Source organism: Alligator mississippiensis, chromosome 9 (genome assembly GCF_030867095.1).
Source record: "Alligator mississippiensis isolate rAllMis1 chromosome 9, rAllMis1, whole genome shotgun sequence".
In the NCBI taxonomy this organism is placed as follows: Eukaryota; Metazoa; Chordata; order Crocodylia; family Alligatoridae; genus Alligator; species Alligator mississippiensis.
In genome coordinates, this window is record NC_081832.1 from 13,572,835 (window position 1) to 13,600,269 (window position 27,435).

The 27,435-nt window shown below is 43.6% G+C and overlaps 1 protein-coding gene across 1 annotated transcript in view; it reads right to left on the minus strand.

Annotated features, from left to right (window-relative positions):
- The window catches only part of SLC9A8 (solute carrier family 9 member A8), a 67,988-nt gene that overhangs the window by 31,297 nt on the left and 9,256 nt on the right, over window positions 1–27,435 (minus strand). Inside the window, exons 4-6 of the mRNA XM_006267418.4 lie at window positions 7,339–7,397; window positions 2,165–2,248; window positions 818–919 (exon numbers count right to left, since the gene is read on the minus strand). Coding sequence (XP_006267480.1) covers window positions 818–919; window positions 2,165–2,248; window positions 7,339–7,397 — 245 coding nt within the window. The remainder of the gene's footprint in view (window positions 1–817; window positions 920–2,164; window positions 2,249–7,338; window positions 7,398–27,435) is intronic.

The window sequence follows — 27,435 nt, forward strand, 5'->3', positions numbered from 1 at the left end:
GAACATGAGTTGTCAGTGTAACAAAATCACCAGCAAAGCTAACTGCACTTTATCGTGCATCAGCAGATGCATGACACAGATCCAAGGAGGTGATACTTTCCCTCTATGTGGCATTGGTCAGACCACAGTTGGAGTACTGAGTCCAGTTTTGGGCACCGTACTTCCAGAAGGATGTTGATAGACTTGAGAGGGTCCAGAGGAGGGCCACTCGTATGGTTAGGGGCTTACAGAACATGCCCTATGAGAAGAGACTGAGGGCCCCGGGCCTCTTCAGCTTCCACAAGAGAAGGCTGAGAGGTGATCTTGTGGCAACCTACAAATTCATTAGGGGGACGCAGCAAGGGATCGGAGATGCTCTGTTCACCAGGGTTCCTCTTGAGGTAACAAGGAACAATGGTCATAAACTGACAGAGAGCAGATTTAGTCTAGATATCAGGAAAAACTTCTTCATGGTAAGGGTGGCCAGAATTTGGAATGGGCTCCCAAGGGAGGTGGTGCTCTCCCCTACCTTGGAGGTCTTTAAGAGAAGGCTGGATAGGCATCTGCCTGGGGTCATCTGACCCCAGCACTCTTTCCTGCCCAGGGCAAGGGGCCGGACTCGATGATCTGCTGAGGTCCTTTCCGACCCTAGCATCTATGAATCTATTTCATCCTTCAAAAAGCTCAATTTCATGAGCTAACTTGCAAGTGAGGTAAGTTAGGAGAGAAATACCTGGTAACTCATTGTGTGGGGGCACAAATAGGCTCCTATTTGTGTGATTGTTACTATTCTTTCCTGTAAAAAAAAAAGCAGTCATTTCAAGGATGTTTCTCTTACCTGACCCAGGAAGTAAATTCCTCCTCCTACGATGAAGGCTGAAATAGCTGTGCCAAATACAGAAAATAGGGTGATGGAACCAATATTCTGAAAGAAGTTACCCTAAAACACAAAAGCAAGATAAAGTGAATGAGTGAAAAGGCATTGCAGAGGGATAGTTTTTTTGCTCTGTGCCTGTACACTACCAAGCGGTCTGGGCCACAACTGAGGCTCTTTGGTCCTTCAGTGAGACAGCTAAACAGCAGTAAAGCAACAGAAATAGCAGAGTAAAAGCAAGCTTCAATTGTTTGGTTATCTGTGCTTAACACTTGATTGGCTTGAGTTCAATAGATCCACAGTAATGTATCTTTACTCAGACAGATCGGTAAAGACATTTCAAGGCTTGCTCTTTGTGCACTAACAGCGCTGCATGAACATTAAAACTATGCAAAGATGGCAAGCCTAGGTTTTCATCCACCACCCTTAAGAACAGAGCTTCAGCCTTAACTCAAGAATCTCTGTGCTTCAGTTATTTTATTCTACACCTTTAGGTTAAATACATAGTCTCAAATTATAAGTCTAGAATAATTTTAAGCAGTCCTTTTTAAATTAACAAAGTTTTATATTTGTACTAACCAAGAATTTCAGGCTGTGATTTAATTTCATTGCAAATATCTTACTTTCCTGTTATTAATTAAAAATAGATTAAACTAATATCTTTCCTGGTCTGTTATGTAGGGTCAAATTCTCATTTAGCTCAGTGTGATTATTACAATTCTCTCCACAATGATACTAGAAGTCCTAGCTGCCATTAATTTTGGAATTAAAACTTCACTAAAATTTAAGATACAACAACAGAGCAGATCAATTAAACATACTTCTCCTTCTTGTCATGCTGCAATCTTAAAATCCATCTGTTTTTTCATAACACAAAGAGGATTTTTTATTATAATGCCCATATCCTAATTAGGGCCAACATCTTTGATTGTGCAAAGCCAGGTCAAAAGGAAATGTTTCAAATGGAAGTGGGATGTGGTCAACTTTAAAGGGAGAAGAAGAAAGGACTGTTCCAGTTTTCTGTTCAGGCCCTTCTTCCTTATCTTGTCTGCATCAGATTATAAACTTCTTGGAGCATGGAACATGACTTCTTATGTTTCTACAGTATTTAGCAACTAATGCTCAGTTAAATAATATTAGAATCTACATTCCCTGCTTTCTGGGTCAAAGAGGCTATATTTTACTCTCAATTACAGAAGCACAAATATGCTGTAATTAAGTTAAATTATTCCAGATTTGCATAAGTGCAGCTTAGAAAATCTGTTCCAGGGAAAACTTCAGAGTGTAAATAAAAGTTGTACAAGGTCTCACCTTGTGCAATGAATATCCCGATTCAAATATAATAGGTGGAAGCAAAAGAAGAAAAAACATATTTGGACGAAACATTTCTTCTTCCTGCAAAATAAAAAGTGAGGAAAGATTTCAAGGGCTGCACAATAGCTGAAATAATAAGACATTAGAAAACAAATATAGTCACTTTTAAGTGGAACGATTTTTAAGAAGTAAAATTGCTTAGAAATGAACACTATATTAGTCTGCTTCATTTCCACCTGCAAAATGAGGTTGTGGGGATAGTTAACTACTTTAAGATTATCCTTCAAAATACTTTTACTTGATGATAGAGAACAAAGTGTTATTTACCATGAACAACTGCTCCTAAACAAGCTGCATGGAAAACAAACCATTTTCCATGAAGGAAGATGTTTCTATATTATTATAGAAAGCATTACTATTTTTATTGTAGGCTTTCAAAACCTGAAAGGAAATTGGATGGTGAATGGTCACAGGGCACATACACCTTTCACCTTTTAGTCACTGACCTGAATTTAATCAAGGTTAATAGTTACCAAATACTGTTTCCATTAGATAGCTGATCAGTGGACCATGTAATATCAGATCATGGTCCCAAGCATAGTTGATAGTGAACGCTCACTGTCAGGTATGCATTTAAATAAAATGCCTTTCACCTGAAGATTTGAAAAGGCTTTATAATAGAGGGCAAGGGGTAAATTTAGTATCTCATTTACAGACAGAGTTTTAAGGTCAAAAAGGTTGATCCAAAGTTCACTGAAATCAATAAATAAACTCCTGGTGACTTTAATGGGCTTTGGAATAGGCATGCCAGTTTCACAGGCTTCATTCTCATTTGCAAATGTAATTTGGATCCACATTAAACTTGTTTTATGAGGTCAGAATGATGCAAATGAACAATAATGTATATTAGAACTAGGCTTCTAGGTCTCCTGACTCCAAGTCTTTTGCTCTAATCACTTGGCTAACATTGGCTTGCAAAAACACACACCACCAGTAATTGGCACCCTTTTTTTGCTGGCAGTCTAAGCAGGGAAGCCAAGTCACTGATGCATAATCTGTGGCCCAATGTGTTTTTCTGAACACCACTGGCTCCTACAAGATTCCCAAAAGCTCTGACTGCCAAAAGCCTATAGTTTTTATAGACACCAATAAGGACTCTTTAAACACAGGATGAACAGCACCAAATCCCAAGATTCCAATGTATACAGTGTCCATGGCCTGAACTTTGTTCAAAGTCCCATTCTTCAAAATAGAAACATCTGTCTATGCAAAACTGCATTCAAATCAGCACTTGTTATGAACATATCTTCTGGCCATACAGGATAGTGCAGACTTATCAGTAAACGGAATTCATCTCCTATGTTGAAATACATTTAACAGCAATATCTTTTATGATATCTTCTTTATGTACAATTCAGTAACGACCCCCATTTTCCACTGATTCCATAACTGAACATTAGAGGCATAAAACCTTCTTTACTGAATGCATTTTTTAATTTAGCTAAAAGTGAAGTGTAGGAGGAGGGAATAAAGTGGATACAATATGAAAGAATCCACTCTACATTTAAACCGAAGCCAGGCACAAGACTTTTTTTATCATTGTGACCGCCAGGCATTTTATCTACCAGGAAGCACAGGAAAGTTCACTGGTGTCTTCTTAAAGCTTATCAGCAAGAAATTTAGATGATAAATTTCTTAGGGCAGGGATATATGTCCATACTGTTTCCACAACACAAGGAGCAAAGTCAATATGCAAAAAACAGAAATTGCTAGGTATAGGCAGCTGAAGAAGTAGATCTCCTAGGCAGCACCATCTGACCTGCAACTCTTATTCCTGTTCCATAGGATCTGTATACTAATTTTTGAGGAGGATTAACATTTATTAATTCTTTTTTTAAAGAAATCATAATGTATTTCAGCTGCATTGCATTCCATTTTCATTCCATTTACATTAATTCTTTTTAAATTAAAACATTTAAAATTAAAATTGAAATTGGCAACCAATGTTAAAGCCAATAGTAAGTAATTTAAATACATAAAAAGACAGATAATTTATTCAACATTGAAACACAACTAGAAGTGAAACAAGGCAGAAAATAAGCTTTTTTGTCTGCCAGTCTATGAACAGAAACTAGCTGGAATACTGTGAAACTGAAGGACCTGTGGCCAGGTCTTCTAAGGGATTTAATCAAAAATAAAATTGGCAATTTAAACCATTTTGTTTTAAACCAATTCCCACCGCTTCAATTCTAACAATTAGATCACAGAAAACAAATAAAGAGTTTGAAGATTAAATCATCTGATAATAAACCAGAAGATAATCATAAGCTAGAGGAATCAGAACTTGTGGTAGATGTGATATCTTTTTATTAGACCAACTAGATATTTGCAAAAACATTCTTTATTTGCAAGCTTTCGGACACATACATCCTTCCTCAGGCACAGGAGAATGCAAAGATTGTAGAACTTCTTGGTGGAAATGAAAATTCATATTTCACAGGAGAGCTGAAGATGTTGTAAGATCTCCTGGTTGGAATGGTTCATTTTGTGCAAATTAGGTTCAGATAAAAGTTGGAACAGTCTTTTTACGTCGAAGTTGACTGGTGGCAAGCAGGACGCAGAATTATGTTTCCTTCCGGTTATGATGTTTCATATTTCACAGGAGAGCGGGGAGATGGAATGTTCTGGGCAGGAAATTCTTGTGTGTTGAGGTGCCTCTGAGCTCTGTGAAAATGCAAATTTACCTCCAACAACAGGCAGGAGAGCAGGGTGCTTGCCACCAGATATTTTAAGGTAAAAAGACTGTTTCAGTTTTGATCTGAGCCTAATTTGTACAAAATAAACTATTCCAACCAGGAGATCTTACAACACTTTCAGCTGTCCTGTGAAATATGAATTTTCACTTCTACCTAGGAGAAATTTTACAATCTTTGTGTTTTCCTATGCCTGAGAAAGGGTGTGTGCGCCTGAAAGCTTGCAAATAAAGAAATGTTTTTGCAAATATCTAGGTGGTCTAATAAAAGATATCACCTCTGCCACAACTTCTGATTCCTTTTGCCTGTAGACCAATACACCTACAGCCTGGATACCTGAATCATGAGCTACTTGCTTTCTAAATGCATATAAACCTGCAGTGGGCAAAATCTTCAAGCCATTGTGGGACTCACCACAAGGAGTCACTGCTGCAAGTATTCTCCCCCTCCAAAGGGAAAGCTCTGTATTTAAGCAGAGGCAGAGAAAAGAAACTTTATGGAGGATCAGACACTAGAGACACCCCTCTGCACAGCTACATTGTCTCTGCTCCCAAAAAGGCAGCTTATGCCATGCTTCCAGCATATGGAGTGGAAAGTGCTGCTTCTATAATCACCACTTGGTCTCATAGCATTTACTAGTAGAACATTTCCAAGAGACTCCCAAGAGGTTTGTGGTGCAGAATGGAAAGGCATTTTTACATGTGCTCTGGGGGGGATGGGGTGTGCTTTAATTAGAGCAGCTCCAAGAGCCACTCTAATTAAAGCACCTGGAGTGTATTAAGTATCAGCGTTCCCACAGTTAAAAATGGTGGTGGAGGCGCTTTATCTATAGCTTGTCAAATAAGCTTTAATTAAAGCGCCCTCTGCTGCCATTTTGAAGAATCGAAATGCTGATACACGAGACGCGGAGGCTAGCTGAAGCGTGGTAATTACCACGCTCCAGCAGACTTGATTAATTGAGTCTGTTCCGACACACTGTAATTACAGCACATCAGAGCAGCCTCCTGGCTTGTGTACAGGCACCCAAAATATTTTAGAGGACGATTTGATTTATGACTTATTTGTTCTATATGCTGCCATTTGCTACATCTTTAAAGCATAAACTTTATTAAAAACAAACAAACAAACAAACAACCCCCCCCCCTAAATCAGTAATGCAGCTCATTCTGTTTTGAAGTGGTTTGGAAGAAAAGCTCCAGCTCTTCTCTACCAAACAGGCCAAACCTCCAAGTGCAGAGGTGTAACTAAGTACAGTCTGCACCCTGGACTACTGGGCTACAAATTTAGTGGGCACTCTTGCACACCCCTAGCGCAGCTGTTACTGCCCATTTTCTTGAGGCTGAGCGCTGGAGCTTATCCTCACTGCTGCATACTACAAATTGCTGTCACTGCCAACTGGCATTACTATCAAGTGCTGCCGGTGATGGCAATGGGGAGTGGACAATCTAGTGGTGAGAGAAGCTCCAGCTGTAGTGGGGAAGTGGGGGGCACAAGAGGGTCCTCCTAAGGCCTTCTTTATAGTGCTCCAGGTTAGTGCCATGCCTGCCCACCCACCCACCCACTAGCTATTTTCCATAAGCATCACATTTAGGATTGTGGGAGACAAACAGTATTTTCTAAGAAAAGCCTCAACATTACAGTGTTAATGCTAAGTGCACGGCAATGTATGGAGAGGAGCCAATATGAAAAAAAAGATTGAACTAATGTGTTTTTTACTCCAATAACTCTAACCCTGCAAGATGCTGAGAACCCTGTACTGCTGTTAATCTAACAGAAACAGAAAAGGCTTGACACCTTTGAGAAGGCACTCTGCATCCAGCAAGATAAAACCCTTAAAAACAAGAAAAAAACCAAGTAGCTCATGGTGCTGGTTTTCTTGGGCTATAAGCAGAGGTTGACATGCAAAGATCAGCTGTGGTGGGATGTGTCTCACAACTAATCTGCTTCACTGGGCAAAACACATGCTATCTGTTGTCCTGCACTGGGCAGGGGCCCAATCTTGTGGGACAACAGACAGCATGTTTCTCGCTTACACAGACACACCCTGGACACTTATGAGGTCTGTCTCTGTAAGAGGGGAAAGACAGGGTTTCCCACTTACGCCCTGGGCAATCTCTGGGGCATGTCTGTAAGCAAAGAACCCTGGATTTCTCCACTTACAGGGAATGGGGAATCTCTAAAGCACATCTCTGTATGCATGAAAAGGGGCATGGATGTCTGTTTGCTCGACCTTTGCCGTGCCATAAAAAATGTTATGCTGCCACAAAGGTGACAAACACCTTCCACCCTGAAAGCAAAAAGAAAACAAAACTTTGGAAATTAAACCTAAAGAAATGAGTTTTGCAGGAAAAAAAAAATTGGTATTTAAAACTGCCAAAGAGCATAACTACAAGTCAAGTTGAATTGCTTCAAATATACCTTCCAGTTGGCCAGTTTCTGAGACTCTATAATTTTTATGAAAGCTCCCATGAGGATACCTAGGAGAAAGAGAAAGGACATTTTAATGAACATTCAAGAAACACAAAACTCTTCAGTTTACAGTAACTGAATACCAAAATAATCCCATATTATATTTCACAGCTCTACTGATTTATTTTCATATGCTAAATCTCACTAAAATTAAGACAATGCAAGATGTAAATAAAGCAACCAGCTTTCTTATTCCTAAAACAGCCTGCTGGAGGAATGTTTCGGTGTCCGTTGCACAAACAGTTTTTTTTTTATACCTTTCAAAATAAAATGGGGCTATGAGGTACCAAATGTTGCCAGGTTGGATATTTATATATTACGCAGAGATTTCAAAAGGTAGCATTCACAATTAAAAAGGCGGCAGTTTCAGAAACGAGGTATAACGTCATAGTTTTTATTTTTCAATTATTTAATGTGAACAGCAGTTTCACTCAAAATGGTTCTTTACCTTTACGCAAATGCTAATCCAGCCTCTCTTTCTAATGAGCCAACTATTCAAACAGGAACTGATGAGTGAAATGCACCCCTGAGTCATCACAAGATCTATAAACCACGTCAGTGCCACTTAAAGCACAGCAGCATGGCTCAAGGAGAAAACAGCAGATGAAAAGACTCTGGCGCAAGGGTGAATTCATGCTGATGTGGGCAAGAAGCTACAAGCAACAAACTAGAGGCCAGTTTATGATCAGTGTGGGAAAGTAACAGAACCGCTCCTCCAACGGGTGCACATATTGGAACAGTTTCCTAGAGACACTGGAACAGGTGTCTTGAACCAGCTCTGGTGAGGTGGGGGGGCTTGGACCCCTCCTTGTCACTCCCAGCCCCTGCAATGCAACAGTGTCCTGATCATATTACCTCTGTGGAGCAGTCAGAAAGTAGTTCAAAACGTGTTAGGAAATATGACCTGGGGATACTCCTTAGCAGAAAAGTCCTAACTCTGCCATGCTACAATGGCACTTAGCACGTGTTTTACTGCTTGAATGCTCACATTTTAAGCACAGTTAACATGTCCTAAGTGTAACGTGCAACAAGGACCCAGGATCATTTTCTAAAACAATTACTAACCTTATCATGGCTGTCAGAGATTGAGGGCACGTCCAGACAAGCATAGATGTTTGGTTCCCTAGGGATAAGTAGCAGCAGCACACCTTGCGCTGCCGCTACTTGTCCCTGGGGAACGCCTGTGCCACACACATTTTGGCATGCAGTAAGCTACCCTGGGTGGGGTAGGAGAGACTAGGGCCAGCACTGGATTGACACCATCAGCCCTACCTGAGGTCCTCCCAGGGCTGCAGCAGCAGCAGCGATTCTGCCACATGGAGCCTGGCCGGCAGCTGCAGCATGGCTCTGAGTGGCCTGGCTTCGCTTTTGAGTGGCACATGCTGCCCATGAGCGTGCTGCTCTGTTTTTTTTCCCTGGGGAGGGGTTGACCCCTGAATATCCAGGGGTCAAACCCCCCCCCGAAAAAAAAGCAGAGCAATGCACGCACGGGGAGTGCGCCCTTGCAGCACAGAGAACATCTAAATGCATGGTATGTGATGTTGCAGACATGTTTGTGGCACCACATACCGCACAGCTGTGCTCGTCTGGACATGGCCTGAATGGCTATAGTTCATGATGCTATCTTATGTTATCTATCTCCAAAGAGATAGGCAGGCAGACTTCAGACCAGGAATGTCCAACTTCTGAGAGGCTAGGGGTCACACACTCCTGCCAAGTCACATGCCTGTCAGGATGCAAGCAGCATGGGCACCCACTGCACCATGAATGCCCCCACCTCCCTACTGTACTGTGCTTTCCAGCAAGTACCCCTGGCCCCATAGGCTGCCCTACCCTACCCCCAAAAGCAGGAGTAGTAGCAGGAGCAGGAAGCAGATGGTGGAGGAGACAGCATGGGAGCCCAAAGACCCCCAGCAGCATTGGAGTGATGCCCAAACAGGGAATTGTGAGTTAACCCTTCATGGGCCACATGTAGACCACCAGCCGGAGAACCTTGCTCCATATTAACAAGTCCACAGTTACTGAGTCAAGAACGCAACTTTCAGCCTCATTTCAAAAACGGGTGAAGCAATTTTTCATTACTTGGACCCTAATTTCATGCATATTTGTTCTTTTATTTAGAGCAGGGGTGGGCAAAATTTGGCCCGCCAACTGCCTGTATCCAGCCCACAGGCGACTGGCCACGAACTCATGGGATCCAGTCCACAGACATGGTGCTGGATGGGTGGGGCAGTGTCTGCTACATCAGGTGGGTGGGTGAATGGGACTGCTTATGCCCAGCACTGACATGATGTCAAGCTGTGGACTGGAATGGATGCCCTCATCTCCACCCAGAACCTATTGGCTGTGTCCACAGCTGATGCTGGTGCCCACCTGGGCACTCAGTGCGCCACGCTGGTGCTGGTGTAAGATGTGGGTGGCAGGTTCCAGGTTAGGGCGGGGATTGGTGCATCCTACAGCTCTGGGTGGGGTGGGGATCAGGACATGCTGCAGCTCCAGGCAGGGTGGGGAACGGGGTGTGCTGCAGCTCTGGGCAGGGTGGGGAATCAGGGTGTGCTGCAGTTCTAGGCAGCATGATCAGGTGGCGTGGGGATCAGGGTAAGAGAGAGAGAAATGTGGTCTTTGAGAGGAGACCAAAACTCATTAAGTGGCTCTCCAGCCAAAATAATTGCCCACCCCTGATTTGGAGCATTGGTTCAATAGTCAAATGGCAGCACTGAAACCCACTGAATGGAAAGTAAAAGGTGACTGAGAAGCTTGTTTCCCTGTAACTGGTATAATTTTTACTGTCATACTGTAGCAATCCAAAGAATCTCACAAATAGTATCACATGGACAACTCCTGATGGATGTGTCATACACATGATGTTCCACGAGGATTAAGCCTTCTTTCATGCAAAAATATTTCAAGGCAATTATCCAAGAAGACAGAAACTGCTAAGTAAACCAGTTTATAAGGAGAGAAAAGAAGGAAATGTCAGTGAAGGAACATTAAAGGACTCCTATACTTTAATGTAGGATCAAATCCAGATGCAGTAATTCATAAGCAAAATAACAGGCCTTATTACCAACATTCAGCCCTAATGCTGTAAGTGGGAGTGATATTAGAAGCCGTGGATTGGGACATTATAGCAGCACAGATAGTACTGATGACACAGCCGCTAAATTCACGATCTAAATGAAAAATATTGCAGTCCATACATATAAGGCAAAAACGGAAGACTGAGATTTAAGCAGTGTGATTTTCAAATGATTTTTTATATTTGCAGCATTATCCCTAAAAGGCTTCAAAAGGGAAATGCATTAAGGGGAATGTAAACAAAAAGAAGGAAGTTATTTAGACCCTGCTCCGCAAAGGTATTTAGGCATCACAGTCCCATTGAAAAAGGGGTTAGCACCCAAAAACCTTTGAGGAATTGGTCCTTGGAGAATAATTACTGGAAGGAAATTCCAGTTATATGGAGCAGCCACCACAAAGATATAAAGATGAAGCAAGATACAGATTGAAGATGAAGCAAGACATTCAGGATAAAGGTGCATATGAGGAAGAAGAAAGGACAGGAAACATGTAACCAGAAGTAGTCCATTTTGGATTCTCCCCCCCCCAACTATTTTAGATAATAAGATTTACACAATTTTGTAGTAACTATTAATAATGGGAAACATATGATACACTGGGATGAAAGATGCTACCCTGAGGGTACATGTATGAATACACACAACTTTGAAACTGCTCCATACCAGAGGGCTAAGTTATATGCTAAGTTAAACACACTACTATACTGTCTCGCTGATTTAAGCATGGAAAACAAATCAGGTCAACTCAATCTTCTCTCCACCGAACGACCACCTTTCAGGTTAGTTCAAACTACAAAGGAGTAATTCTGTACAGGATAATTGCAGAAGCAGCACAGGCAACCAACCCATCACTGATCCAATATTTAATTGCCTTCTATGGATCCTTTCTTTTTATTGAGTTGAGAGTGCTTCAGCAGTTAAGAAGTGGCATTGACTGTTCCAAAAAAAAGTCATTAAATTGCCACGTTTGGGTTTCACAAATATCTAGGTTAGGCACTAAAGATGTTTGGAAAGGGTTGCCCCACCTGACAGGGCTTCTTACTGGAGGAAAATAGAAGAGGTAACCACAAGTTGTCCAAAAAACAGTTATGTGGAAAGGAAAAGGTCTTATACTAGCAGTAGATTTATAATAACCCATGCAACTTTGCTCCCTTTCTGAACATTTTACTCCCTGTTCTTATCTGGGTCAAAAAATCATTCTATCTTGTATCAGGGTCTGTAATTTGTTTAAAGAATGCTATATATTAGTTTTGCTTGGCTCTGGGAAATGGTAGCAACTATGATTTTATCACTCAAAACCTCAGCAGTCAACAGATCCCCTGCATCTATTTTTAATTACTGTTTTTATTCCCAGCTTATTTCTGGTTCCTGACATCTTTGTGGAAAAGTGTGCCAGAGAAAGCAATTTTTTAAAAACTAATCTAAGACTTCAAACACTTGTCAAAGCCAGTCACATTAGTGATTATAATTCATCATCTGCTGATAAACTTTTTTTTTTAATACGGATGTGGATTTCTTTGGTTGCTTATTCTCAAAAATTAAATCAATCATCTCTGGTTTCATATGCAACTGCACTGAAATGCTTGATTTAGTTCTGTGATAAATACAGACAATATAATGTTACTAAATCTATTTATTATGGGGGACACATTCCTTTTAGGCATTCATTAAGACAATGTTATAAAACAAGTTAGACATACAAGACTTTATAAACATAATGTAAACAGAGCACCATACTTTGGTCAGGTGATACTTTTAACATCAGGTTGGTAAAACTACCATGAAAATTAAAACGTTCGGGAACCAAATTTGTGTTGACTTTGAAAATGATACAAACTTGCATTGTAACTTGCTTGGAAAAAAGTAGCCCCTGGCTTGCACAATTTTGCAAGGCTATTCTAAATTTAATACCTAAGCCTGCAACTGTGTTTGAAAAAAGGCTCTGTAGGTGACAGATAACGGAATAGGTTTCATATTCAATAAATAAAGATTTCAAGATGTTGCTGCTTGGAGCAGAGGTCATTCAATATGACAGAACCACTAATTTGTCCCTCCTATAACAGGTGGCCAAAAATGTGTGCAATGTACTTTGGGTGAAATTCACTCCAGCAGACAGTAGGAGCAGCAGACAACTTGCACACAAAAATTAGTTGCAGATATTCTGACTTCCTCAAGACAGGGATGGAAGTGAACCTCTGATACTGCAAACCAGGAATGTCAAACTTGACTGGCCCCCTCGGGCTGGATCCAGACTGTGGGCCTCCTTGCTGCCTCAGCAGCAGCATGGGGGTTAACAGATATTACCCAAAGAAATGTGTTGTTATACAACAGCGAATGGTCTCGATTCCAATACAATGGTGGTTTTACATCAGTGCCATTCTATTGATTTGTATATGGAAACTTAGGACTAGTGAGTCTGTAATAATCAGAATCTGGCCCACAGAATACACTGCTTCCTCTGTGCAATGCAGCTAGAAACGGCCAAAAAAAAAAAAAAGAGAAAAGAATGAAAAAGAAATTACCGACTTAGAATAAGAACAGGAAAAAAACCCTTTTTAAGAACAACTCCTGTCTGTCTCACTGTGCTGTTTATTACATTTCAACGACTGCCACAGAACATTTGCTCAGTTTAATAAGTCAAAAAAAAAAAGATTCCTCACTTCTGGCACTGCAGGCAGAACTGGATACTTGAAACTCAAGCTGCATTCTTTCATCTGCATCCATCACCACAGGTAACAAGGATTCTTTGACAGTAATTTGCTGGCAATTAGCTAGCAATTTTGATGAGGATGTAGACTGAACTGACAGTAGCATAAATGTCATTTGTGTCAGTAAACTAAACAGACAGGACTCAAAGGATAGTGACCAACACAGCCCTGTTAAATACCACAACAACATTTGATTTTAGGGGAGTTCTACTTGCTTGCTCCACCAGGTCTAGATTTGGAGAGACCCAGCAGCTAAGCAGTGGTTAACATTCACAACAGCACTGCAAATGCCCACACACCATCCGGTGTGGAAATACTCCCAGATACCTCTGTGCCCATCTAGTAAATTTTAGGAAGTTTCACTTGGCAGCTTCTGTTGGGGTGCATAAGAATAGGAGTGTAGCACACAGGCCACAATCCTCCCCTGTTGCAGAGGATGATCCACAGAAGAGAATGTCTGTGCCTCTGCTGCTTGCCACTCTTGTACTGTGTCCTGACTTTGGACCTCAGATCAGTATTACCCTGCTGCCAGAGAAACCCCCAGAGCAGGAACTTGGAGTGAGAGAGTCCAAAACCAAACCATGCAGACCAGTAAGCTGCTGACTTTTAGGTTAGAGACACTGCATATGAATTTAGAGTACACACATGAGCTGAGCCTACAAGAGGCCGAGAGAGCCAGATCAGTGATCGCTAACGGTAAGCAAGCCAAAAGAAATTCACCCTTTCATCTAAGCTGGGGGTGGGGGGAAAGCAGGGTGATGAAATTCCCTTCCATTTCTCCAGACTAACACTCAATCGAAGCTCTGATATGCAAAGCACAAAGAGTTTGACAGTCCCTTTCTGACACTGACCCCATTTAATGCTTTTGCCTTTATAATGAAAGTTAAAGTTTTTGATCACTGCTTATGAGAGAGAACACTATACACAATAAGCTAAAATCTGCTCTCAGTACTTTCCTTACTTCAACTGAGTTCAAAAGAGGTACTAGGTTCAGTATGTGTGGCTCTTCACGTAAACATTCAGGAAATGGATTAGGCAAATTTACCTATTATGCACTAAGTACTGTCAATTAAATCTCATTCTATAATTGTGCAACCAGGCATTATTAAGTCTTATGTCAATGTGTATTGCAAGAGGAAAATCGCCCTAAGGAATTACAATTAAAGTTTGGGGTTTCCCTGAATCCTACCAACTGTTTTTCTAAGCCCAACATTTATCAGGCTTTCTTTCAGTTTTACAGAAGTGAAATGTCACACACGCTAGAATGTGTGTAATTGGTCTCACCCATTTCTCCATGTAGCATAACAAGAAAACAATTTCCAGAAATCTATGTGGTACCATACAGGAAATGAAAAGAGTTGAGTTTATATAAAATCACAGTACAGAGTTTACATAAAATCTGCATTCTCCTGATGGTATAAATCCAAGTAAAGCTGGAACTGGAAAGGAAGTTGTTTTATTTATCCTGCATGAACCATGCTTCCCTGGAATGTGTCAATCTGGATCCCACTGCAAGATGAGTGAGCACCTCTTGTGTTTGAACTCTGAATCTTTTATAAATCACTGACTGCTGGGGCCATTGTATCCTGTGCCTCCTCATGGTCCTATATGAGGGCATAAAGGATGGTGCAACTACAGTCCTTTCCTATTCCCTTGTAATGCAAAGTCCATGGTACTGAGCACTCCTACAGCAAGGATGAGAAGCAGGATGTAGGGTCCAAATGGGCTTCAATGCCTCTAGGAATCAGTTACTGCTAAACAACTGATTGGTCTTTTCATGGTGTCTGTGTGGATTCTCTAAATGTTAGCAGTACACACTCAGGATGATGGGACTGAGGAGTATCAAACAGATATTGGAGCATTGCCCTCCCAAATCTGGCATCAGATTTAGCACTCTAAATCCAGCACATAATGCCAGACAAATGTGCGTAGGATGATCCACATAACTGCCCAACAGATTTGAAATACCAGTACACTGCAGAAGCAGGGCAAATAGCCACCTGAGCTCTGCCAGAATAACTATTAAATGGAGGAGAGAGAAGTATACCAACCAGCTGATAACAGAGTGAAATACATTTTCAGTCTTTTCCATGAACTGGCTTGAGCCTTGTAGTAGCCAGCTTGGCCACAAATAGACATGGAGAAAATCTAAAAGATTTGGGTCTGTCAGCATCAGATACTGGAATTCTGGATACACCTAAAGTATGTAGCTTCCTTTTTCCAATGCAAGGAAAACAAGCTTTGAGAAGACCCCAGATTGATTGGTTTAAGTAGAATAGATTGTTTGAAGGTCTCCATATGATTTTGTTTTTGAAGAAAAAACTATACAGTAGTTCCACAACGAGTGCCTCAAAGTTCCCATTCTTTTGGCCAAGGTTCCAGTAACGTGTTGAACATAAGAGGGTAGGTGGAACATCCTACAATGCACCATACAGGCTTCATAAGTTTTAGAAAGTTGATGTAAAAATCCACTAATGGAGTAGGCTTTGTGACCACAATAAGTATCCACTAGCCTCTTGAGAAATCTTGATATCATGGGAGAAAAGAAAATAGAGAGCAGCTGTATTGGTGGATGACAAGCTGATATCATTGGAATATGGACTCTGAGCTAACTAAAAGTCCAGAATGTTTTAACTGCAGCAAATACTCAAGGATCTCCCATACTGGGGGCTTGCACTGTGTTGAGCCACCCACATCAAGAATCATGTGACATTTAGATGAGTAAATCTTTGCCAAAAATATCTTCCTATTCTGGGTCCACATTTCCTGATTTTGCACCAAGAGTTTGGGATGGCCTGGAAGTCTGACCAGAGCTTGCACACACCAGATGAATCTTAGCTAGTGGAAAACTATGAGAACAAGCTTGGTTTGTTCTTGTCTGGCTTTGGCAATCATCCTGGGAATCAGCAGAATCTGTGAGATGGTATAAAGCAGGGGTACCCAATTCTTTTGCCCAGTGGAGTTGGTGGTCCCAATCTGGCACCCAGGGTAAGCACAGCAGGGCCCCATCCAGCCGTGTGGAGGGGGGCATGGAGCAGTCCAGCCAAGCGGTGGAAGGTGACTTGGCCCAGCTCCAACCTGGACCCATAGGAAGGGAGGATGCATGGTCCAGCCCCAATCTGTCTGTGCTGAGGAAAGGGGTGTTGCCCAGTCCCAATCCAGCTGTGCGGTGGAAGGGGACTTGGCCCAGCCCAACCTGGCCCTGTGGACGGGGGAGAGGGTGTGACCAAGCCCTGATCTGGTCCCGTGGGGAAAGGGGGCATGGCCCAGCGCCAATCCAGCTGTGGTGAGGAGGGGAGGATGTGGCCCAGCCCCAGTCCAACCATGTGGGTGGAGAGGATACAGCCCTACCACACAGGGCTTGGGAATTTGGCAGTGGGGAGGGGTGGCACTATTAGCTGCCACTGATTCCCCACTGCCAAATTTCCACACTTCTGGGGAGCCCCACAGGCTAGATGCCAGCAGGCCAGAGGTTGAGCATCCCTGATGTAAAGGAATCCTTGATGCCACTGGAGAAGAAAGGTTGTCTGGCAAAGATCCCAGATATATGCCACCTCTGGAGAAGTCTGGGTAGTTGGCATGAGCAAATAGGGTTACCACTGGATTTCCCCACTGATGGAATATGAACCTGGTGACAGATTTCACCGGTGACCAGTTGTGACTGGTAACAGATTGCCTTCTCAGGAAATGTGTCAAGTTGTTGCCAATTCCCAGAAGGTACAAAGCTACCAGTGTTATGCCACGCAAATGGCACCAATTTCAGTGTGGGTGCCCTCTTGCTTAATCAAGAAGCTCATCACATGGGAAAATGGAAAAAATGCGGATTTTCCCCTTTGCCCAAGGAAAATGTGGATTTTTTATTTTAACGGAGAAACGCACGGAATTTGCAGTTTTGCAAAGAGCTCTTTGCAGGCTGGCAAAGTTCCAGCCTGCAGGGGGCTTGGGGGAGCAAGAGGAGGGCAGTCAGGCAGATGGTGCCATGTGCATGTATATAAGCAATCAGGGCTCATGGTAGAGGTGATATCTTTTATTAGACCAACAAGATTTTTGCAAAAAAAATTCTTTAATTGCAAGCTTTTGAACACAAACACCCTTCATCAGGCATCGGAGAGAAGACTGTAAAAGTTGTCTTGAGTAGAAATGAAAATTCATATTTCATAGGATTTGATGTATATGCACATGGCTCCAGGCAGCCTTCAGAACAGCTCCTGCAGATAAGTGGAGGGGCAGGGATTGAGGCCCCCATAGGGAAGGAGGGAGTTGGGCAGGGCTGGGGATGCTGCCCAGCCAGGGGATGTGTGTGGATTGCAACTGCAGGGTCCTGGTGGGAGCAGGATGGGACCACAGACAGCTCACTCAGGGGGTGGGGCTGGCTTGCTGCTGCTGCGCACACTCCCGAGGGAACAGGGGCGGCCTATGTAGTACTGCAGTAACTATAATTGCTTTGATTGCTTATATTGTTATTTTTCTTTTTATATAATGAAATATTTAACCACTAAGATAAAGTTAATCTTGTTATGATTTACATTTTATAATAATTTGATCAGTCATTATTAGTGTTCTGGAATTAACCATCTATTTTAAATTTCTTATTTCTTAGCATAAATATATTGGACATATTGGTCTCGTGACTTCAGAACTTAAATTTAGTATAAGGAAAGCACTTGTGTAAGGGTCTGTGGTATGCCTGGCATATGTGGAAAGAATGAATGTATGTGACAACGTGAAGGAAGACAGTCCTTTTGCAGCTGGTGAAAATAGCCTTCTGTGGTTTAACAGTTAAAGGCTGCAGCAACATTGAGTCAGCAGATAAGGATTACCAAATACTAGACCATGCTTCACCCTGATGGCTGAAGACTGCAAGCAATGATCCCCCTGAAGATTGCAGACCACAAAGCCATAAGATCATGTCCTACCAATCCCAGCCTGCCGACAGGATAAGGAGGATGACCTTCACCTCTGACTCAGTGGAATCCATAGACTTGTACAGACAGCTATCACTACAACAAATGAAAACAAAGACAAGGCTTTGGGTCTTTTCTACCTGCAAGGAGGAGTTTTGGGTGTGTCCAACGAAACCTGACTCCATCTCTCATGGTCAGTTTGGCCGGCCAGCCTGACCTGAGCAACTTTAGCACTTGGTAACTCCTTAACCTTTGCAGGACTGTCTAACTATCTGTGTGTGCGTGCTTGTTTCTTTTGTATGAATCAATGAATGAGTACGAGAATGAGTGAAGCAGACCTTACTGTTCTTTATATGTTGCATGTTTTATGTCTTATGTTCCAATAAATGCAGTGCTGTGCCTTATCTGGATAAGATTCCTGCTCATTTTTAGTTCACATTGTATGCCCTGCGCATACAACACTTGTGCCCCTAGATCTATGCACAGGGTGGGGGCGGGTGTAGGCTCCCCACCCCGCTGCCCTCCCCTAGATCCTTCACAGCCCAGTGGGTGCAACCCAGCATGGCAGAGCAAAACGGGGCCATGTGGGGAAGCTCCTTGCCACTGCAAACTCCATACTGCCCTGCTGAAGCACCTCCTGCCCACGTGGCAGTAGCATCAGCAAGGGACACAACACTGCGCTGCTGCCCCTGTTGCTGCCATGTGGGCAGGGGATGCCTTGCCACAGCAGCACAGTTCACAGCAGCAAGGAGCTTCCCCAAGAAGCCCTGCTCTGCCTCTCAGGGGCAGCAGCTGGGGCTTGGGTGCTGCTGCATTGGGCAGGGCGTTGTGGACCTGGGTTCCTGGCCCCATAGTCCTGGCAGCTGGGGGACCTCTCTGACAGGGCTGGGGGGGCAGGGTGTGTACATGTGGGAAGGGGGGGCTTGGGAGGGGCACCAGCAGAGCCGGCGGGCTGTGGATGGGGAGTGAGGGGCTTGGATCTGTGCTCTGTGAGGAAGAAGGCAGGGGGAGCTCTTGTTTTCTATGATAAGCAACCCAAAATCAGACACCAAAATTTATAGGCGTTTAGAATTTATTTTATTATTGTGATTGAAAAACTGGTAGGTTTCCATATTGCTTCAAAACTGAAACTATATCAAGAAAACATTGTATTCAACTGATACTATATATAGTGGCCTTTCATTTTAATAATGGATTTAGGGTTTTTAATCAGAGAATTTGTGTGGTACTTTTTATCAGAGAATTTGCAATTTTTTTTACTAGGGAAAACCAGGATCCTTGCTCATCACCAATGTTGTCTACCACAGGCATGGGCAATTCTTTCAGGTGGAAGGCCACTTACCAAGTTTTGGCAAGCTGTCAAGGGCCGCATGGGTAGCCCTGCCCATTGACAGCTGCCCCACCCCCTGGTCACCATCTTGTGACTGGAAGTCCTGCCCCTAACCTTTGCCACCAGAAGTCCCTTCCCTTGCCCCCAGAAGTACTCCTTTCAACAAGGGGTTTTGCAATCTTGGAACCAGAAAATTACTAAATTATATTCTAAAAAGCGAACATCTAAAACATTTATTCATTCAAAAAATATTTTTGTCCTGGTTTACATGCGTTTGTGTAATGCACATAGGGGGGATTGTATATAATAGCTTAAAATGAAGTCTTACACTCGTATATTGTGGTGGGGTATAGGTCTGGGAGCATGTGGGAGGAGGTGTATGGGGGGGAAGGTGGCTGGGGTGTGTGAGGGGGTGTGGGTGTGGAGGTCTGTGTGTACAGCAGTACGAAGGAGGCGTGGGTGCACGTGTATGGTGGGGTGTGCATGTGAGACTCACCCTACAAACACACACACTCACACACACACCCGGGGTACTGGTGCGGCCCTGTGCTCCCCAGTCTGGCAATGCAGCCAGAAGCCAATTGGTGCTGGAACAGTGCGCAGGTCGGAAGGCAGGGAAATGGCTGCGGGTGGGGTGGGGCAGGGTGGGGCTTCTGGGTCCTACTGCCCTTGGCTCCTGCCATCTTTGACAGGCAGCCAAGAGCAGATAAATATTAATTTTAAATTTTTTTAGGGGCCCAGGGGCTGGACAGAGTGGCTTAGTGGGCCAGATGTGGCCTGCGGGCTGTATTTTGCCCACCCCTGCTCTACTAACATCTGTACTACTGAGCAAACAGACATATGTAATAATTGCACTGATATTAGATAACAATGATATAACATGTTGCAATGTAACAGTTACCTCTGTATTGCCACAGAAACAAGTGCAGCAAAAGCATTGCAACTTTAACCCTGTTTCATTCAGGCTTAAAGCTACTGTGATTGATTTGCTAGTTTCACTAGAGGAGCACCCAAATTTTGGCCACCCTTACCGTGAAGTTTTCCTTGATATCTAGCCTAAATCTGCTCTCTGTCAGTTTGTGACCATTGTTCCTTGTTACTCCAAGAGACGCCCTGGTGATCAGAGTATTTCCAATCCCTTGCTGCATCCCCCTAATGAGTTTGTAGGTGGCCACAAGATCACCTCTCAGCCTTCTCTTGTGGAGTCAGAAGAGGTCCAGGTCCCTCAATCTCTCCTCACAGGGTTTGTCCTGTAAGCCCCTAACCATATGAGTGGCCCTCCTCTGGACCCTCTCAAGTCTATCAACATCCTTCTTGAAGTATGGCACCCAGAACTGGACACAGTACTCCAACTGCAGTCTGACCAGTGCCACATAGATCCAAGGTGATACTTCCCCTCTATTTGTCATGCATCAGCTGATGCATGATAAAGTGGTTAGTTTTGCTGATGGTTTTGTCACACTGATGACTCATGTTCATCTTGGAGTCCACTATGACACGGAGATCCCTTTCCATTTCTGTGCTGCTGGGAAGGTCACTTCCCAGCCAGTAGGTGTGCTGGATATTTTTTGTACACTAGGTGCAGCACTCTGCACTTGTCCTTGTTATACTGTATCCTATTGTGTACTGCCCACTTTTCTAACCTGTCTAGGTCTGCCTGCAGTCGTTCCCTACCCTCCGGAGTGTACACTTCACCCCACAATTTAGTATCATCTGCAAACTTAGACAGAGCACACTTCACACCCACATCCAAGTCACTGATGAAGATATTGAAGAGTACAGGTCAAAGGACCGAACCTTGCAGGACCCCACTACCCACATTCTTCCAGGTTGATACCAGCCCACCTATTACCACTCTCTGGGCGCGACCGCTAAGCCAATTTGCCACCTACCAGACCGTGTAAACATCTGTGTCACAGCCTCTTAATTTATTTATGAGAATGAGATGAGATACCGTATCGAAGGCCTTGCTAAAGTCCAAGAAAACGACATCTACCTCTACTCCTATGTCTAAGCATTTTGTGACCCTGTCATAAAAAAAAACCAGACTGGTCAGGCATGATCTACCTGCTACAAACCCATGCTGGTTTCCCTGCTGCATTATTTTTCCTGCTGGACTCCCACAAATATGATCCTTCATAATCTTTTCAAAGACCTTTCCAAGGATGGAGGTGAGACTGACTGGCCTATAATTATTCAGATCCTCCTTCCTCCCCTTCTTGAAAATAGGGACCACACTGGCCCTTTACCAGTCCTCTGGGATCTAACCCGAGCACCATGAGTGCTCAAACAGCCGTGCCAGTGGTCCTGCTATGACACCGGCCAATTCCTTCGGTATCCTCGGGCATAGCTCATCCAGGCCTGCTGACTTGAACACATCCAGTCCCTCCAAGTGACTCTGCACCAAGTCAGAGTTGACAGTTGGTGGGTATCAGAGTGACACCAGCCTATCTAAGAACCCATTAGGAGACTTATCTTGAGCCCTGTTCAGGAACACTGAGGCAACACTGTCCAGAATTTCCATGTGGTCAGTCTATGGATAGGGAAACATACCCCCAATCTGATGACTCTCAATGCAAAAGCATTTATATGAAGCTTCACATCCTCTGGGAACCTCATCCCACATATCTATTAATGTTTGTCCCTGACACATCTGTGGCTAATGTTTTGGATTGTGACAGTCACAGATGGTATCCTTTCTGGGGTATCATCAGGTAAAGTCACCAGTTCAATGCTATGAAGCCATGCGATAGTATTATTAGGACTCTCAAGCTCATCAGGTGTTTTGCAGGGGAGCAGACTGACCTGGCAGTGGTTTCAAGAGAAGCTGAACAAGCAACATCATATATGTTCACACGGACATTTGACCCAATAACATGAGGCTAGTTTCATAGCAGCGTGTGATTTCAACCCCTTTAGTAATGACTGAAGTGAGAGGAATCTGTCCTTTGGCAAGTAAGACCCAAATGTATGGAATATAGTCTCTCCCCTTGAACTCTATTGTCTGTTATGAAATGCATGAGAATTTCTTGTTGCTCTCTAGGAGGTGCAACTGGATGAACAGAGAGAGGGCTCATTAAAGTTCATCCAAATTTCCAAGTGTAATATGTCTCTGTGACTCAGTCATTTGCATATGAGTGATGTGAATCTCCTTTTGCATAGTGTGCCGCTACCATGGCAAGGCATTCCACAGAAATTGTCAGTATAAGTCCAAATGGCAACAGTGTTATAGCCCCATCATATCTTAGGTATGTTTTGTGGGCCAGGTCAATGGTAGTACGGATGCTTGCATCGTGTAGGTCAACAGACACAACCCAGTGCTGAGCATGATGGGCTGAAGTGACAGAATGTCCTCGTGGTAAAATTGGGGAACTGCAGCCTCAACAACCTTACGATCTGATGGCTGGGGAACTGGCTATGTGGTCAAACCCAGAGAGTGATAGTCAACAGAACAAAGTCAACATGACCCATGGTGACGAGTGGCATCCCTCAGGGCTTAGTACTTGGACCAGTACTCTTTAATATATTCATAAATGATCTGGATTCGGGCATCAGAAGCGGACTGGTTAAGTTTGCAGATGACACCAAATTATGGGGAAGTGCAGTCACGCTAAAGGATAGGTTGGCAATTCAGGCTGACCTGGACAGGCTTGCAAGGTGGACGGATCAAAACCTGATGACATTCAACACAGATAAATGCAAGGTGCTCCACTTCAGGAGAAAAAATCCACATCATACTCATAGGCTCAGCAGTGCTACACTAACACCATGACCGAAAGAGACTTTGGGGTCATGACTGACCACAAAATGAACATGAGCTATCAACGAGATGCCGCACCTGGCAAAGCAAATAAAACTCTGGCTTGCATCTACCGATGCATCTCAAGCAAGACTCAAGAAGTCATTCTCCTGCTTTATTGAGCCTTGGTGAGGCAACAGCTAGAGTACTGCATCCAATTCTGGGCTCCACGCTTTAGAAAGGATTTGGAAAAGCTTGAGAGAGTTCAGAGGAGAGCCACGCGCATAATTAGAGGTCAAGAGAACAGGCCTTATGGGGAAAGGCTGAAAGGCATGGGACTCTTCAGCCTGGAAAAGCAAAGGCTCAGGGGTGACTTCATGGCAGCCTATAAGTATATTAGGGATGTGCATCAGGACACTGGAAGAAAATCTGTTCTCCCAGGCACCCTAGGGAAAGACAAGGTCTAACAGTCACAAACTGCTGGAAGACTGTTTTAGACTGGACATAAGGAAATATTTCTTTATCGTTCGAGTCTCCAGAGTCTGGAATAGACTCCCCCCAGAAGTGGTGCAAGCACCTACTCTGGATACCTTTAAGAAATGTTTGGATGCTTATCTTGCTGGGGTGATCTGACCCCAGATGACTTCCTGTCCCTTGGGCAGGGGGCTAGACTCTTATGATCTCACAAGGTCCTTTCCAGCCCTAGTGTCCCTTAAATCTGTGAAATATATGAGAAGAAAGTTTTATCCTCCCAAACCTCAGTTGGTGGATGCATTTGATTGGTCTAGAATAAGACAAAGACCTTTTCTTCCTTCTGAAGAGAGAATTATCAATAGCAAAACGCTATTCACCTTATTCTTTTGTATCCTCCTCTTAGTTATCCTGGTAGAACAATTCACATTGGCATGGATGAGCTGAGGATAGCATTAGCTTGTGCATGTTCTCCTGGGTCAACTCTTGATGTCAAAGGTTTCAGCTACTTACAGGAGCAGGTTTTGGGAAGCCCTCCAAAACCATCAACTACAAGTGAGTTCATCTTGGCCACCACATCTGAGAAGAGGACATTCCTTATGAGGTGAGAAACTAGCATGCTTTCCAAACCAGATCTCCTCCCTTATAACAGGGCCCCTCCCGTTCTGATGTGGGGTGCTCAGCTGATGCCAAAGGAGACTGAGATTTCCGTTCCTTTAACATACGCTAAAGACATCACTCTAGCACCTGTGGTAAGGTAAGTAAGGCCACAGTAGTAAGCAGAGTTATTAGCCATTCTGTGGTTAACACACCTGCTGCCAGGCACACACTGGAACAGATCATTTTCTGGGTTCAATAATAGCATACCATTTTTTTTAAGACAGAAAAGTGCTCTGCTTGGAGCAGTTTAGAGACAGTCAAAAATGCATCTTTAAGAACAGCATCTTTGGATGTGATTCTAATGGTGATGTGCCAGTGCCAAGAGAAAGGGTGAAGACGGTTCCCTCAAACCATGTCCCAGAATTGGTGCAAAGGAAGACCTCTGGTGTTGGTACTCAAGGAAGTAGCTGAGGCTGCAGAAGGGCAGGAGTGCTCCCTTGTGCCAGGCTGGACACTGCCCAGCTTCCATCTGCTGCCACAGGTGTTAAGAGGGAACTGTGCAAGGACTGGGGCAGTTCTCACTTTATGCCCACGTATGGGAGAATGAGGCAGCACAGGGTGCACATACAGCCCAAGTGGAGGGTGCTATTCAAAATAGTAAGTGCTCATGGAAATGAGATGTGCTTGCAAGACTCTGTGATCTATGTTGCCAAATACTGGAAGGCCAGGCTTTCTAGAATTCTCTTTTCTTTTCTGAGACAACCATTTGACTCCAAATGTAATTCTTCAAGCAAACATCTCTGTCTATGCTGCAGGATTTCCTAACATGCATCATGCTGCAGGCAACATGATGTACCATGAAATCAAATACTGTGCACTAAAAACAGCTGCAGTCAGGAGTTATGCCTAGTGGTGGAGAGAATCTGGTCTCCTTTCCCCCGCAAGAAACAGGTCTGAATTCAAAATCCTTTTGACACTGCACCAGGCAGGTCACTCTTATTTCAAGGGAAGCCAGAAGGTACTGTGAGTCTGGGAGAAGGAAAGCCTTGACTGGAGTGGTGAAGAGAGCTCTGAGAATATGTATGAAAGTGCAGGAAATAATGGAAGAGGATAATGTGCCCAAAAATGCAACAGGCAGTGCCCAGAAGAAACATGAGAACTACTTGCTCATTAAGTGTGACACAGCTACCCTCCTAGTTTAGGACTGCAGCAAAGCATCTTTGTCTTTGTGGTGTATTTTTAGAATGCCTGTTAGTGCCAGTGTCACCAGTGACTAAAGCAAAAAATATCAAGACACATAGATTCCAGTAAGTAGTCGCAGACAGCTGACCCTCCTGATTAAATGTTGTTTCAGTAATACGGACACTAGACAACATGGGGCCTAATTTTCCTCTCGTTTACATATGTAAATCAAGAGTAACTGAGTTGAAATCAGTGGAGTTCCTACAAAGGACAACCAATCCAAGAGCAAAATCAAGTTACTGCCATTTCCAACTTACTGCAAAGTGGCTAAGAGTTTGATCTACATTAAGGATGCTATTATCATAGAATCATAGAAGTAGGGTCGGAAGGGACCTTGTAGATCTTCAGGTCCGACCCCCTGCCTGGGCAGGAAGAAAACTGGGCTCAAATAACCTCAGCCAGGTAGGCATCAAGCTGCTTCTTAAAGACCCACAGGGTAGGAGCCAGCACCACTTCCCTTGGAAGTCAGTTTCAGATCCTAACTGCCCTAACTGTGAAGTCGTTCCTACGGATGTCTAATCTAAACATACTCTCCAACAACTTGTGGCCGTTATTCCTTGTTATCCTGGGGGGCGCTAGGGGAAACAAGGTCTCCCCCAAACCCTTCTGGTCCCTCCTAGTGAGTTTATAGACGGTCACCAGGTCCCCTGGTATCTGAAGTTATAGAAAGAGCTGATATTAGGTATCTGAAGTTATAGAAAGACCTGTTGTGATGATACCACTGAGATAGTTAAGCTCATTGCAGTTTTTAACAATTGGAGCAAACTGTCAAGTTACCATGAAAATCACCATATTTTCTCACATATAGCATACTCCCAAATAAAACACACACCTTGTTTTTGGAAAGCAGGCTGTGACAGAGTAAGTTCTCCTGAGAACATAATATGTCCAGAAAGTGTGACATCAGGAACTTTCTGGTGTAGCAGACTGTCACTTGTAAGGTCATACTTTCTAAATACATTACGTTTCCAGAAGGACTTTATGTCACACAAGGTTAGGCTCCAGACCCTTGGCAAAGGGCAGTAGGAAGACTTATTTCTCTACTGTAAGTAGATCTTTATATAAATTCCTGTATTTCCACAACAAAAACACAAGCCTCATCAAGATACTACCAATAGCTCATTTGCTGCTTCAAACTCCACACCTTCAGTTTGCTGCATGGCATGCAAACGGTCTCCAGGAGCACTCTTTTTTCCAGTTAAGAAAACAGCTTCCCCACTTAGAACATGCACCCCAGTTTGGGGGAGCTGATTTTGGAAGGAAAAGTGTATGTTGTAAGTGAAAAAATATGGTGCATTCTCAAACAAATTTTGAATGCATGTACTAAGCAAAATGTTCTAAAACTGAAACAAACACAATCATATCACAAAAGAAAGGCCAACAAAACCTTTTGTATACAGGGCCATAGCTATATTTACCCCAGACTATTGAGGATGCATGTGTAGCAGGCGGTTAGTAAAACATTACAGGTGCACCGATGCATTGGTCTATATCATATTGGCACTGATAAAAGGAAAATTGACATTAATTGGCAACTGACTTTTTTTGGCTAAAGTGGCCAATAATGTTGCTGACAAATGCTGTGTGCATGTGCAGCTGCAGCATGCACATAGACAGCCCAGCAGCTTGGAGAGCAGCATCCGGCTGGTAAGTCTGTTGGAGGAGAAGGGGCAGGGAAGGAGGAGAAGGGGGGCAGATTGAGACCCCTGCAGTGAGGAAGGAAGTGGGGCTGGGGTTGGGCGTGGGACAAAGCCACGAGCAGCTTGTCCAGGGGGTGGTTCCTGCCACTGCATGCACCCTCTGCTGCTCCATTCACCCCCGGGGGGCTCACGGGGGACATGTGCCCTGCTGGATCTGTGTGTGGTGCAAGGGCGGGCTGCTGCTGCGGGCTGGGGATGGCCCCAGGCTCTTTCTGGTAGAGGGGGGTGAGCCAGGGCTGAGCTTAGGGTGGGTGGTGGCAGCAGCACAGAGTGGG